Below are 14,482 nucleotides of genomic sequence, written 5' to 3'. Positions count from 1 at the left end.
TTTTGAATGAAAATAATATCTAGATATTAACTTCATACATATCATTGGAAAATGTCACAAATTGTCAATTAATATAAATTATTTTTTATAAATAATATTATATAGAATATTTCTCATTATATTATTATAATATTATATTTCCTTATATAATATTAAAGCTTGCCGCAACACATAAATTTTATTATAAATTTTTTTAAAATTATGATTTGAAAGAGAGAAATCAAAACCCTAATAAGAGTGAGTTTTGATTTCCATAAGAATTAGATTTTTTATTTTTGTTTTATTTTTAATGAATAATTCAAATATAGTAACAAATGGAGAAAGAATTCTTGTTAGCAGGAAATCCGAATTTGTTGCCGAGAAAATGTAGGAATACTCGATGATGTGGAATGACTATTGGAATTTAGACATCTATAAATTAGGGAACCCTAAAACCAGAAAATCACACGCACCCAGGATGAAGGAGAAGCAGACCAGAAAATCACACGCACCCAGAGAGAAGAACAATCCAGTTTCAATCCCTGATGAGTTAGTTTTTGAAATACTCACCTACATTCCCGTCAAATCTCTACTCCAATGCAGGGGTGTTTGCAAGAGATGGCGGTCTATGATCTCCGATCCATCGTTCATCGAGGCCCATCGATCCCGTTCAGCTACCACTCTCCTCATCTCCTTCCCCGACACGCACCGCCCTCGCAGGAAGCATCATCTCTTCTCCATAAGAGATGGAGAAGCGCGCCAACTCTCCGGATCTCGTCACTGGAATACTTCTCAGTCCGTAAACGGCTTGATTTGTCTCTACGAGCAGCACGATCGTTCGTTTCCGAAACTATCCTTTCGCGTGACTCTCTGCAATCCTAGCACTCGAGAACGCGTGACTCTTCCACCCACACGCTTCTCAAACCCAGACTTGTGTTTCGACCACCAGCACATCTCTCTAGGGTTCGACCCTTCCACCAAGACCTACAAAATCCTGAAGGTATGGTTCGAAAGATTCAACAGCATCATGTGTGAGATTCTCACTCTGGGCAGCCGCGCATGGAGAATCATCAAAGATGGCCTAGAATATACATTGGAAGCAAAGGGGATTTGCCTCAACGGGACTATATATTGGGCCGATGCAAGGCATATATCTGAAGACTATCCTCACTTTGTCGTCATGCAGAACAGAGTGATAGCATTCGACGTTGGAGAAGAGAAGTTCCGATCTGTTCCCGTCCCGCCGGAAGTCCCCATATGGGATAAATGCATGTCGAGCATCATACAAATCGGTGGGCACATGGCCATTGCAGACTACCAACATGTGGCGACAGGCATTAGTACTGTTATGCTAATCTGGAAATTGGAGGATTCTGTAAATGGGATCTGGAGCCAGAAGAGAATTCTGCTGCCTGAATCTTGGATACACAGGTCGGTACCAAACCCAAGATTGTGTCATTTCTGCGTTGCTTCCAGTGATGGTGGTAACATTATATTGATTCCCAGCGGGTTTTTTAGAGACTTTTATGTGCTTCACTGTAACGTAGAGGAAGGGCGTCTGTGGAGGGAGGCTATACGTCGGCCACCTCAGGATGATTGGGATTCTCGTTCTTCAATTGTTACTTCTCGTCAAGTCTGTGAGTATGTGGAGAGTCTGGTTTCTTTGAAGGAAATTTGCAGGTTGTAGTGGTTTTGATTCCGGCCCTTCTGAGAGGTAAGGAATTTTTTTAGTTATTTTTCTTCATTTTTTTCTTTTCTTCGCAATTTGTTTTTATAATTAATCCAAATATAATACAAAAACAAAAATCTTGCCCCAATTGATTTCTATTATATTCAATCAGGAGACCTTTTTAATAAACCTTTTTCTTTAAGAAAAATAAAATAAAATAATATGAAAATAAAATTCAAAAAAAAAATAATCCACAATATTTATTAATAGATGAAAATATTGTATTTGAATTCTTAAAAATAATTTTGAATTATTTTAAGACATAAAAAAAATTATTATTTTTTACTTATTCTTTGAGAAGATATAACACAAACCAATATATTTTTTTAGTTAAATTAGGGAAACCTAAAACCAGAAAAACCAGAAAATCACGCCCCCTCCCACTCCCACTCCAAGAATGGAGAATGATTCGGACGATGACTTGGTTTTTGATATATTTATTACTCACTGGCCTTCAAATGTGTTAGCAAGAAGTGGCGGTCTATTCATTTGTTGTGGCCTAGTCTATTCGTTTGTTGTGGCCCATCAATAACCAAGATAATAATAAAAAACGAAGAAGAAAAATACGAAAGAAAATAATTTTTTCATATTTGTTGTCCTATTAAAAAAATAAAAAAATAAATTATAATTAAAATTATATGTATTTTTAAATTATTTAATTTTTATATTGATGAGTTAAAATAAATAAAATGAGTTTAAAGTAATAAAAAAAAATAATTTATTTGACTTTTCATCTATTTTTTATTTTCCTTCAATTTTTTATTTTATTTTTACTTTTTTTTTGTATTTTCTTTCATTTACATTTTCCTTTTAAATTTTTTGGGAACAAACATAGCATTAGAGAACCGTGTACAAGAGATTGACATTAAATCCAATATGAAAGCAAACCACAATTGTCTTCGTACAACCTTCAATTCAGACATTTTTGCTGCCAAGTCGATCAAAGTTTGGATGAGGAATTAAGCGTGCCCGAAACCATTAGGGTTCTTAGTGATAAACTACTGTTGTTAGAGTTGGGTACGAAGTATCGAGATTGATGCACTAAATCTTCAATCTTTTACATATGATGGTATATAAACCTTATGAGATCAATATGCACGCTCTCGAATCTCAAATCTTTATCATTAATGAATGCACTTATTACAGATAGCTAAATTGAAGACAATGTTTTAAAATTTATTAGTCCGAAGAATTTGGAAATCAATGGATACAAAAAATTTGTATAAAGTTAAAATCTCTCATTGATAGCTTAAGAACTTTGAATTTATTTATTTTGGTAATGAAGTGGAGCTCGAGTTCAAGCTTATCATCCCAAATTTAGTTTCATAACTTCAACTCAGTTCAAAGCTAGGCTTTCATTTCATTGACACATATTTCTGCCATGGTTTCTTGCATTGAGACATTTACTTGTATAGTACGAGCATTGTAAAGTATTGATGCTTGAGTTTAAAAGGGTATGTCTTCTTGTCTTCTTCAACAAATTGATGAATTTCAATTTCTCTTATGCTAAGTTTGGATTCAGGATAATTTTTTATTGACATTAAATCCATTTTTTCTTCATATTTTTTAAAGGTTTTTTCCTCATAGTTTCTAAGAACCAAACATAATCCTAGGCTTCATATGCTAGTAGTAAAATTCCTTACAACAACTTCTTATTTCTATTATGTTTATGATTTATATTATAAGCGGTTTTCTGAAAAGAACTTATAGATTGATGGATTGCTCTTATGTTTGATCTCAAGTATTTGAGGGTAGAAGTTAATTCATATTGAGTGCGTTACAACCCCTTCAACAAATTGAGTTGTAAAGACTTGCGGACTAAAAAACAAAACATACATAGGAAATTAAATTTATGATTTAAATGCGATTTCCCGCTCGAAATATTTCCTCAAAATCTTAAAAATTAAAATTATATAATTCTAGACCAATGCAATTCCTCTCACAATATTGTTTCAAAAAAATACTTCAAAGCCCAAATATTTAAAATCACAAGACTCATCTCATCTATTTAAACATATAAATAAAAGTCGCTGATATCTTATTAATTTAAATTTAAATTCATTGAACATGAAATTCGTACTTCATACGAATTATTCTACACTACATTTTAGGTGTTTGGGATATGGGAAGAACAAAATTAGTATTTGATGCTGAGAAAATAGAGAAATCCCATTTGGAGTCGGGAAGTTGTATGTGGCTCACTACAACTTGGGCTCACTACAACTTGGTTACAGGGATAGGGAAGTCTTGTATCTTTGAGGCAAATTTGCAAGCTACAGAACTTTTTTTTTCTTCTCTGACAATAAAGAATTCTTTATTATTATAATAAGGGTCATTTAGTTGTAATATTATGCAGGAAGATGGGAAAATGAGAAACTGTCCCATATATAAAAATATCATTTAAGAGAGACACCAAAAAAACAGATCCACACTATGTTCTGAATAAAAAAATGCAAAAATTGTCTCAAAATTTGAGCGGAAAGTATGAACCATCAACAGAAACTTTTGCGTTTAAGTGAGAGAAAATGATGATGAGAATATAAGCAAATTTCATAATCTGCAAGTAGAATACCCGTTACACCACTTGATAGTTCTCCGTGATTAGAGTGGTTCTCTGAGAAAACTTCGGAGGCGGGCCACCTCTCAGCGGTAAAACATTAACAACCTACAGAAAAAGTACAAATTCATGTGTAAGGTGCACTAAATCCATCTTATGGGTGATGTTTGATCAGAGCGATACTTAGTGTATATATGATTTTTACAGTGTCTGATAGAAACTGTGGGATGCTCTGGAATTAAAATACCAGGACTGGTGCCAGCTGATCCATATTTATCTATTGATCATAACTAAGGCAAACTGACGAGAAAAGGTTTGTGCCTCTATATATGAAGGTCGGTCAGTCAGTCAGGTTAGTTTACCCTACACCTCAACCAAAAACCAAGTCAACCTTGGGATGATTTGCTAATTGGGTCGCACTGACTATTAGCATTCCCAGAGAATCTAGTATGAATTATGTAGAAGTTGAAAGTGCAACGCAAACCTTTAGGTCACTGAATGTCTTTGCAGCAGTAAACCGAACAGAAATGGGAAAGAAAACTGACGAATCTGCTGGAGGAACAACAAACTCCATTGATCCACTGCCAATGTTTAAGTGGTGAAAACAAAACACGTTAGTACTACTGATTATGATATCCAACACAAGATTGAAAGCAAAAGGAACTTCACTATTGACGAACCTGCGATTTGAGTTATCAATGAGAAGTATGGACCACTCCAAGATAGAATTTCTGGAGTCGTACCTGCAGGGTTTAAAAAAATAAAATAAAATTTTGAGAACTTCACTCATATTAGAACAGCCACTGTATAAAAGCTAGATGTTAAATAGCATATCTTCTCAAAGTTACTGGAGTGGTGCAAAAGTTGATCTTTGGACCCAGCTTATGATCTGATGAGTAAAAACATAAACTTGCTTTATAACAATAGGAGATTATGATTCCTACTATGGTCCATGGTACTAAATCGACAGCTAGACGGGGGGTTGAATATTTTCTAACTAAAGAGGAAAAACAAAAAAAAGAAAGAGATCTACCAAATGGAGCTACTGCACACAAGTTTGAAAAGAGAATACAGAAAATTTTCAAATCATACCTAACTAAAGTCGAATAGGTTAACTGCTTACAGCATTTTAGGAGAAATACAGAGAAAATTTTCAAGTCATAGAAAATTAAAGTGGAATATGTGAATTTCTTAGAGCATTTTAGCATTTCTCCTTTCATCCAAACAAGCGCATTGGCTTCTTCCATTCATGAATTTCAAACTTCTTGATGGGTGGGGAAGGGGAGAGAGAGAGAGAGACTATCAACACATAGACAGGCTAACTAGGTCCAAGTTCTCTGGGGTAAAACTGTAAACGTACTGTGACCCTTCCATCTTGCTTCCGACAGATGACAACAATATACCATGTCAGCATAGCTGTTGCACCAACATATCCAACTAATAAAATCCAAACTTCAACCAGGACTCAATAGCTTCTAAAGCCTGAAGTACTCTTGTAGAATAGCACATTAAATTTTCACAAAATAAAATCAATATAAATTAAAATAAATTGGAATTCCCCACCTCCATTCCCCATCAATTTGCCTCACATTAGGTGCCTCACGAAGAGCTGGAAGAGGAACCGAGATCACAACATTTCGCAGATCAAACATTGATGAAGCTTCGTATTCAATGCTGACATAAGTTTCATTTCCAGAAACAGATGGCCAGCAGTTAACTGCAAAACAAATCAAATTATATAAATGATTATCACACAAAACAAACCAAAATGATATATTGCATAAGACTGAAACCCACTTGTTAGTGGCACATCTGACTCATCCACACTTTGCATTCTCCACTTCAAAAGACCGACACCTGCCGCATCACCTCCTTGACCAGTGGGAAATGGCCTATTTGGATCCTTCAGGCCTAGAATATTTTCATTCGAAAATAGTTCTTTGTTGATGTTAGGATGAGTTTTGAAAAGGATGCCTGGATTGCTCCCAGTCTCGATCTGAAAACAATTGTAAAACAAATTTAGTGAAACTGCAAAATGCTTCCACAGCAAGTTTTAAAAAAAAAATGAAGGCCCAACAAATCATCACTTTAAAAATGTCTATCAGAAGTTCTGTAAAAAGGTAATCAACCTTTGGCAAGGTTAAGAACTGCAAAGATCACATTTAATTTTTTATGTATGGTGAAATGCCAAAGTTACATTGCATCACAACCAATATTTTAATTTTTACTTGGCACACAAATAATTCCCTTTCTCAAAAGCAGAGAACACCAAGAAAGGCTGCATTCTTTTAGAATCGTCTTTAACACCACATTCAATCAGTTGATATCAGTTCACATATTTATCATTGATTACACATTAAACTCCTTAAATCTCATGAACAAATTGGGAGCTTTGCCAATCAGAACAAGATTAACAATCCAACAATGAAGACGGATCACTAAGGCTATGTTTGGTTCCCCGAAAATTTGAGGGAAAAAGTGAGGGAAAATAAAAAATAGATGTAAAGTTTATAAATTATTTTTCTATGATACCTCAAACTCATTTTACTTATCTTAACTCTTTGATATAAAGATTAAATAATTTGAAAATGTATAAATTTCTAATTGATTGTAATTATATTTTATTTTCTTTGGTATTTTTCATAAGACAACCAAACATGATAAAATAATCTTTTTTAACATTTTTTTTCTTTCCTTAGAATAGAAACATTGTCAAATGCACTCTAAGTCAATTTAGATGGTTTCACTATGTGCAACAAATATTAATGAATGCACCATTCAGGACTGAAATGATTAAGATTAATGGCGTTGTGAGATGATGAACAAAAGAACAACAAAGGTATTATAATCAACAAAAATCTGGCCCCATGTAGAGATGACAGGCAAAACAAGCTTTGAGCAACAGCAGTTGTAATAAGATGTTGTTAGCATACTTCTATGTCCAGTGAAGAGGGGCCAGAGAAGATTATGTCACATAGGAAAAAAGGTTCTGACTTTGATAGGGTCCAAATAAATTGCACAATATTAAGTGAAATAAAATGGGCAGTTCTTGACATCTACTAATATTCACCATGCCATTATTTTTCATCTCTAGTCAAGTATTTTTATGGACTCCTGTTTCGTGTGTAATATTGTATAGTATGTTCACAGAGTAAGGAGGCCAAACCCATGCTTGTGAAGAATATTTCCAAACTAAACATTTAGCAAAATTAAACTTGAGAAGCCTCACTCTAAGCCCATTTGTATAGCTGATAATTAATGTCAACCTAACTATTCCTCCAAAGATTCCAGAGTAATTTTTCTTTCTTTCTTTCTTTCTTTTTTTTTTTTGATAGGTCAGAGTAATTTTTCTTTTTACAACTATATTCATCGTAATATTACGTTTAATCAAATTAGCATGATGCAAGTCAAAGTTACCAGTTCCACATGTGATATTATTTTAACATTAAAGCTACTACCTAATCCACATGTGTGCACATAGCTATTACCTGAACTTGGATTAATCCATCTTCCTGGTTAAGGATTTGAAGTGACAATGTTCCCTGAACATCGAAGTTGCTCACTCCACCATCGCGCTTTAGCGTCACATTAAGTCTCTCTTCAGCACTCAATGTAATGGGGTCAGTTAGTGGTGGTGCGGCTGACCTGGTTGGACCAGCTTTGGGGTGCACATCCTCAAGAATCACTTCGCCTTCAGCCTTCAAAGATTCCAAGAACTGGTTTGCCTTTTGTGTCTTGTTAAGCTGCATACCAAGGCCTTTAGGAGGAGCAGTGGCAGATGAAGATGGACGACCTGTTGATGCAAAATGTTTGTTTTTTTTTCATAAACAATCATCTAAACAGTAACCAAGGAAAAGAGACATACTTTATCTCATGAAGACATGACCAGCAGACAATTTTAAACTAGAAACTACTATAATATTAGATATTGATACTAAATGATCTAATACATGTATTCTTATACTCATAGATAATCTATGAGGCAAGTACTTGCAACCAATTTTCACTAGACAGTATCAGGTGGTAAAATAGACAAATCCCCAAGGTAGGAAGGACTTCTTATTCTCTTCTGAATTACTGTTACAACATCATGCTAAATTGAATTTTGAAATCTATTTTGCAAAACAAGAGGAATTCAGACAAAAGAAAAAAGGTCCACAAATGGGCATCAGTTTCCATTTTAAAGGGGATCCCTGCCAAATATCAACCATGAGTTCTTTCAGCTAGTTTTGGGGATTACCAGACCTAACCTAGCCTTTATATAATAGGGATTCTACAGGATGTTTTAACTAATAATATAGACTGTGTAGCAGAGGAAAACAACAGGATAATGAATATCCACTAAAATAACACAATTCCTGTATGATGGCCATCAACCAATCTCTACTCAAACAGGATAATGAACATCTACTAATTGAGCAAGATGATACAGTGATCTAGGTTGCATATCTTCTACAACAACACAATTCCTGGACAATGAAAGGATAATTTTGCAGATCTATCCAAAATGCACAGCTCAAGTTTTCAATAATGCAGGAGAATGACAGGGCAGTCAAGTCTTCATTGTCACAAGTAATTTAAAATTTTGAAATTTTGAGTAATAGAGCTGTATTTCAGTGCAATGAAAAAAATTTGGTATGCTAAATTGAAAACATTACTTACAATTACTTTTATTGCTTTGACCTGGACATAGGTTTTTCTCCCAAACCAATGAAGGAAGGGACATGGGTGGCTTTTAAGGCAATTGCAGGAAAAAAAAAAAAAAAAGGGAGCAATTGCATTATGCTGTGATCAGAAAAATAGACATGCAGATTGCTTGGATGCATTGTTCATTTTCCTTTTTGTCACCCGCTGGTGTAGCTTATATCAAGTATATCCTGGAGTGTTTTGGACTTGTTCTTACAACTTTTTTATCAGACTTTTGTATATTTTGGAAATGCCAAAAGCTGGGTTCTGAATGTCTCCTCACTTGATAACAATGAAAGACTTTCATCAGAAACTAAAGTTATAACTTCCACTTCTTTTTTCCTTTTTGTTTAAAAAAAAATGAAAAATTCACATGAGAATTAGATTTTTTTTATAGGAAAATGAGAATTAGTATTAATAGCACCTAAGAGGAGATGTATCGAAGGGCATACAAAGCATACAATAGACGCCTAATCCAAGCGAGAAAAGGTCAAACAAAAAGGCACCTCTACTTACTTGAAGCTCAGCTAATCTACAAGATCCATCATGAGCATTGATACCAATTCACAAAAGTATACATAAAATCAGATTTTATTGCTTGGTCTGTTGGCTCAACATCATTAAACATAAAAGAGTCTAAAACAAGTACAATGGAGCAGCTGAAAATTTTATCGACTGAAAAATTCACACAAGAATTAGATTAGAACCCACAATTTTTAAGGTATCGTTTTATTTCATAGAATGAGAAAAATTGAGGTTGGATGGTTGGTTTGGCAAAGTAAACAGATGGGACAGTTGCACACTGGAAATTTTCTACAGCATGAGTCATCAAGGATTCAAATCCACAACCATATGCACAAATCCTAAGAAGAAAGCCATCAAGGGCAATAATGAAATTAATATCATCAGCTCATCAAAATTAAGAGTAAATTTGAATAATTTATCCACATGCACAGGCACAAACCTTTGGACTTGGTAGAGAAGGAGTCGATATCAGTGGTCAATCCAAACCCAGAGCCACTTCCAAAACCACCACCACCACTGCTAGATATACTCATATCATTAAAGGTACTCTCAATTCTTCCAGAACCCATCGACTGTAAAGACATAAAACCTCCTTTCTCACCTCTATTCTTTTCAATCTGTGGAGTATGTCAAATGAATTTTAGATGGGTTAGTTTACAGAAACATAAGAAAATGATGAAAGGAGAAAAGCTAATACAGAGGCCTCTGCAGGAAGACCCTAAAATACCTTGCTTTTGTCTATCTCACTAGCTTTGCGCTTCATCACATCCTTTGTCTCATTTATCTTGCTCTGCAATACCAGCTTGTGCAGCTTCTCTTCGTGACTCTCCATCTCACAGTACTGCTTAACTTGTGCAACAGTCACATTTTCCTTGTGCCCAAGGGAGATGACCTCATCAAATGCAAAAATGAGCTCAAAAGCTGTCTTGCAAACACCCTCCTCATCCAGAGAGACAGAATATTCAGGAACCTAAAAAGAGTTAAGGATTGGACCAGGCTTCCATGCATTGTTGTCTCGGAAAAATGGCGATCTTGCAAAGCATCATATGGCTCTGAAATTTTTTTATAAATGTTTACAGGCAGCATAAATAGACCAAGAAAAATTGGGATCTAGATCCATGCTAGGGAATGTATCATAAGTCAAATATGCTCCTAAACTTATCTAGGACAGGTGGACCCAAAAATGGAAAAACGTGAAAACACAAATTAAAATCGTAGATCAAGAAAAAAAAAAAGGATACAAGCTTTGAAAGCAGCCTCAGAGTTTCCAAGTCTTCAAGAATGTTGCTCTGTTTATTAGTTACTAATAGCAGGTACAATGCCTCAATTGGCTGGTAAACATACCGCACATTTTCAGTCTCAACATAAGTATGTTGTTTCCCTGTGCCTACCAACTTGGGAAAAGCAGCAAGAAGAGCCTCAATTCTTATACGAGTCATATCCACAAATTGCCTAGAAACGAGCACTGGAAAAAAATATAGAAGAAATAAAATAAAATCTTTAGCAGGAGCAACTTAAAGATACTAAATTATAATGACTTGGTCACTAGCAAAATACATTTTTCACTAATTAAATCCAGTTTCCTTCCAAAGAGAGTAAGAAGTAGGCCAAGAACTAACCTTTCCCAGACTTGCTTACAATAGAAGCTGCAAGAACAACCTATATCACAAACAAACAGGAGAATAAGAAGGAAATTTCACCCCAAAAAAAAAAATGAATAAAAAATTAAATTAAATTAAAAAAAAAAAAAAAAAAAAAACAGAGAGAAACACAATTAATGAATATAAATTACATAAAAAGACAACTACAAATAAATTACATGATGAGTGCCAAACAATTGAATAAAACAACACCAGAACAATTTCTTTTGGACACGAGTTTATGACAAAATTTAGAGGTCTAAAATCTAAAGAAATCTTAGATGATTTCTCATGAAATCAAGCTTCTTTTTTTGTCTTGTAAGACTGCCCTAAATATGAATAAAAAAGTCAATTTAGTCAAATCCTGAAGGAAAGTTTACTAGAATGTTAAAGAGAAAAGTTTTGAACTTTAATCTTTAGTATTCATATTTAAATTTTTAGTGTTCTTTTGTTGATACAATTAAATCAATTATTTATGGTAGATATTTACATTAAAGCTTGCTGAAATACATCGGTTCTATGCCTTCTAATTCCATTAAGAACAAATTCTAAACATCAGAAAAAGAAAATAAGTATATAAATTTACCATCTTGGCTTATTGGGATCTGACAATGACCAATTCAGAGGCAGCAAGACAGAATGTATCGTGCACCTACAAATAAAATTCAGTTAAAGACAAAGATTACAAAACACGCACGACCAACCCCACCAAGAAATTCCTGGCAAAAATGTTCTCTTAAGAAAAGCATCAGACAAGCAAATGGTAGGAAGAAGATTATCAAGTGGTACAATTACCTATTCCCAGTAATTTTAATAGTAAGTAGTAAGCACAAATATCATACATACCTGAACCTAACAATTCGATTAAAGACATCCTAAACACAATTTCAATGGCAACCACACATTTATATTACAAACATTCCAATATAATTTTACCAAGCTCATAAATATGCAATTAATGTCAACACTAGGGCCATCATGTAATTGGAAAAAAAATGAAATTCTAGAAGAAAATTTCAAAACCAAAGGGAACTAACAATTTTGAAAATCCAATCTAAAATTTTCAAGCCACTTTTGACAATATATTTTCACAGTAACTTCCATTTATGCAAATTACCTGCAAATTTGAAAACTCCAAGACTTAAATCACCACCTCATTATGAAAATCCTTTTAGCTCATATCTGAGTAAATCTGACTCTCATTTCAAGAGACCAAGACAACAAACACAACTGAGAACCAGTAGTTAATAAGGTTGGATTAAACTTTTTATTTTTCTTTTTTTGATTTGATAAAGGATTGTATTCTTCAATACAAAGGGAACAACAATTTGACAGTTTCTTCTTTCAAAATACCAGCATTAAGGTGAACCTGCCCACCCTAAACATCTCTTGCACACATTTCGTTTTCATGACCAAAAGGTAATTCATTCCATTTAGCCACCAATAAACATAAACCGCAGTGAATAATTTCATCTTCAAAATTCAGAGCCACTACACCAAACTCATCACCAAAGCAATCCAAACTTCACAATGAACTAAAACACGCAACAGTCCATTCGAAGTCCAACAGAGATTAAAATCAAGCACAATAAACAAAACAATCACCGATATCAGATCTACACGCTCAAACAACTAGAACTAAAGGGCTCTCAAACAAAGGAAAACAAAAAAACCTCCTAAACCTAAGAGGGTCTCAGATCTTCCACTAGTGGGCACGACAACGCACAAGATCCATGATTTAGTTCAATTGTACTCAAATTTCCTTCACTTTTCTCGTGGTTTTTATCGGAAAACAGACAGAGGGGCTGGAGTGAAGAAAACCTAGCCGCAGGAATCGAATGAATTGGCGATGGAGAAAGAAAGGTTACATTCACAAACAACTGATAGCGGATGAGAGAGATCAGAAAGTGAGATCTGAGACGAAGCGACGCGTACCTGGATCTGGAACCGAGAGGCCTCCCCTGAAGTCGATCTAATGCTGTTTGGTTTGTGAGAATCGGTGAGAAGTAACCAACTGCCGAAGAATGCGATTTATTATTAATTTATTATTTACTTATTCACCCGACAATACCACGCTCAGTAATGGGCTACGATTTGGAGTCCAGGCCCATTAAGGACATGGGAGGCCCATTTTTAAAAAATCCGACCCGGTAATCTAGCCTAACCGTCGAGTATATATGGTAATAAATTATATTATCAAATATAATAATACTATATATATATATATATATCTTAATAATTTTAAGACCTAAATTTGAGTTATTCCACATTGCATAAAACAAAGGAATCCTCTTAATCTTATAAACTGAAAACCTTTTGAACCTAAAGTGAATGATATTTATACAGTTAGGCATGATTTGAAGTAGGGTGAAATTTTGTTTTACCTGGAACGGAATAAGGAAAAATGTTTTTTAAACTACATATGTATGAGTTATTCTTAACTATTTAGACAATTTTGAAAATCATAAGAGTCTCGTACGAACAATATTTATAACATGTACATAATTGAGAGTAAGTTATTACAAATAACATCAAAGTTGATCCTTAATCCTAATGTAAGTATATATTTATTCAATCATGTAAGAAATATATGTTTATTTCATCTCATACAATTAAGGATTAAAATTTTGGATTTTTTCAGCGAAATATTGTTGATATATCGAAATATTCAGCAAATATCAGTAATATATAGACTTGGAAGCAAAAGTTTAGCAAAAAAATTCGTGGAGCTATCAAAAATAGCGAGGCCAGAAGCGAATATATAGGATATATTGCCATAGGAAATATTTGAGATTTTTTTGAAATATTTTTTAAATATTTAATTTATTTTTTATTTTAAATCTATATTATCATTTTATTTCATATTATTATTTTATTTTAACCACTTTTTATATTTATCTCATTAATGTTATTTAAAAAAATTATTATCACTTCATTCTTTTTTTTATCAGTTTAATTTTATTTAATTTTAAATGTTTTCATTTTAAAATATTAAAAATATAATTTTACTCAAAAATTGCTACAATATAAAAAAATTAATGAAGTTCTAATATTCTATAAATTAAAATTAATTTGATAAGATAATTTATTAATATTTTTTATTATTTAAATAAATTAATGTTAATAGAAAAATTGTCACTTATAATAAATATTTAGAAATCAAATCTCAAATAAAATATTTTATATAAATCAATTTAATTTTTTTTATTTAAAATTTAATAAAATATGTTTTAATAAAAGTATTTTAATTTTTAAAATAAATAAATATAAATATATTAAAGGAATTTATGCTAATTTTTTTATAAAAATTGGATAAATATTATCATACTTATATCAATTACACTTACAAAATAATTTTAATATATA

General features: G+C 33.1%; 2 protein-coding genes across 2 annotated transcripts; one reads left to right on the top strand and one right to left on the bottom strand.

The window, feature by feature from the left end:
- The first annotated feature begins 383 nt into the window (after positions 1–383).
- On the top strand, positions 384–1,815 carry LOC104879377 (F-box protein At5g65850-like). The gene has a single exon (XM_059736371.1). It carries the CDS (start codon positions 458–460, stop codon positions 1,664–1,666), a length of 1,209 nt encoding a protein of 402 aa, XP_059592354.1. The 5' UTR covers positions 384–457; the 3' UTR covers positions 1,667–1,815.
- A 2,262-nt stretch (positions 1,816–4,077) lies between these two features.
- On the bottom strand, positions 4,078–13,209 carry LOC100247342 (coatomer subunit delta-like). The gene is made up of 12 exons (XM_010650651.3): positions 13,052–13,209; positions 11,703–11,768; positions 11,096–11,135; positions 10,718–10,941; positions 10,204–10,446; positions 9,916–10,093; positions 7,754–8,058; positions 6,063–6,261; positions 5,829–5,982; positions 4,946–5,008; positions 4,750–4,846; positions 4,078–4,373 (listed from the first exon to the last, which is right to left on the bottom strand). The coding sequence occupies exons 2-12, from the start codon at positions 11,703–11,705 to the stop codon at positions 4,284–4,286; spliced, it is 1,596 nt and encodes a 531-aa protein (XP_010648953.1). The 5' UTR covers positions 11,706–11,768; positions 13,052–13,209; the 3' UTR covers positions 4,078–4,283.
- Positions 13,210–14,482: the final 1,273 nt, after the last annotated feature.

The sequence above is a fragment of the Vitis vinifera genome, chromosome 1 (genome assembly GCF_030704535.1).
Source record: "Vitis vinifera cultivar Pinot Noir 40024 chromosome 1, ASM3070453v1".
Classification (NCBI taxonomy): Eukaryota; Viridiplantae; Streptophyta; class Magnoliopsida; order Vitales; family Vitaceae; genus Vitis; species Vitis vinifera.
This window is presented reverse-complemented; position numbering and strand designations above follow the sequence as displayed.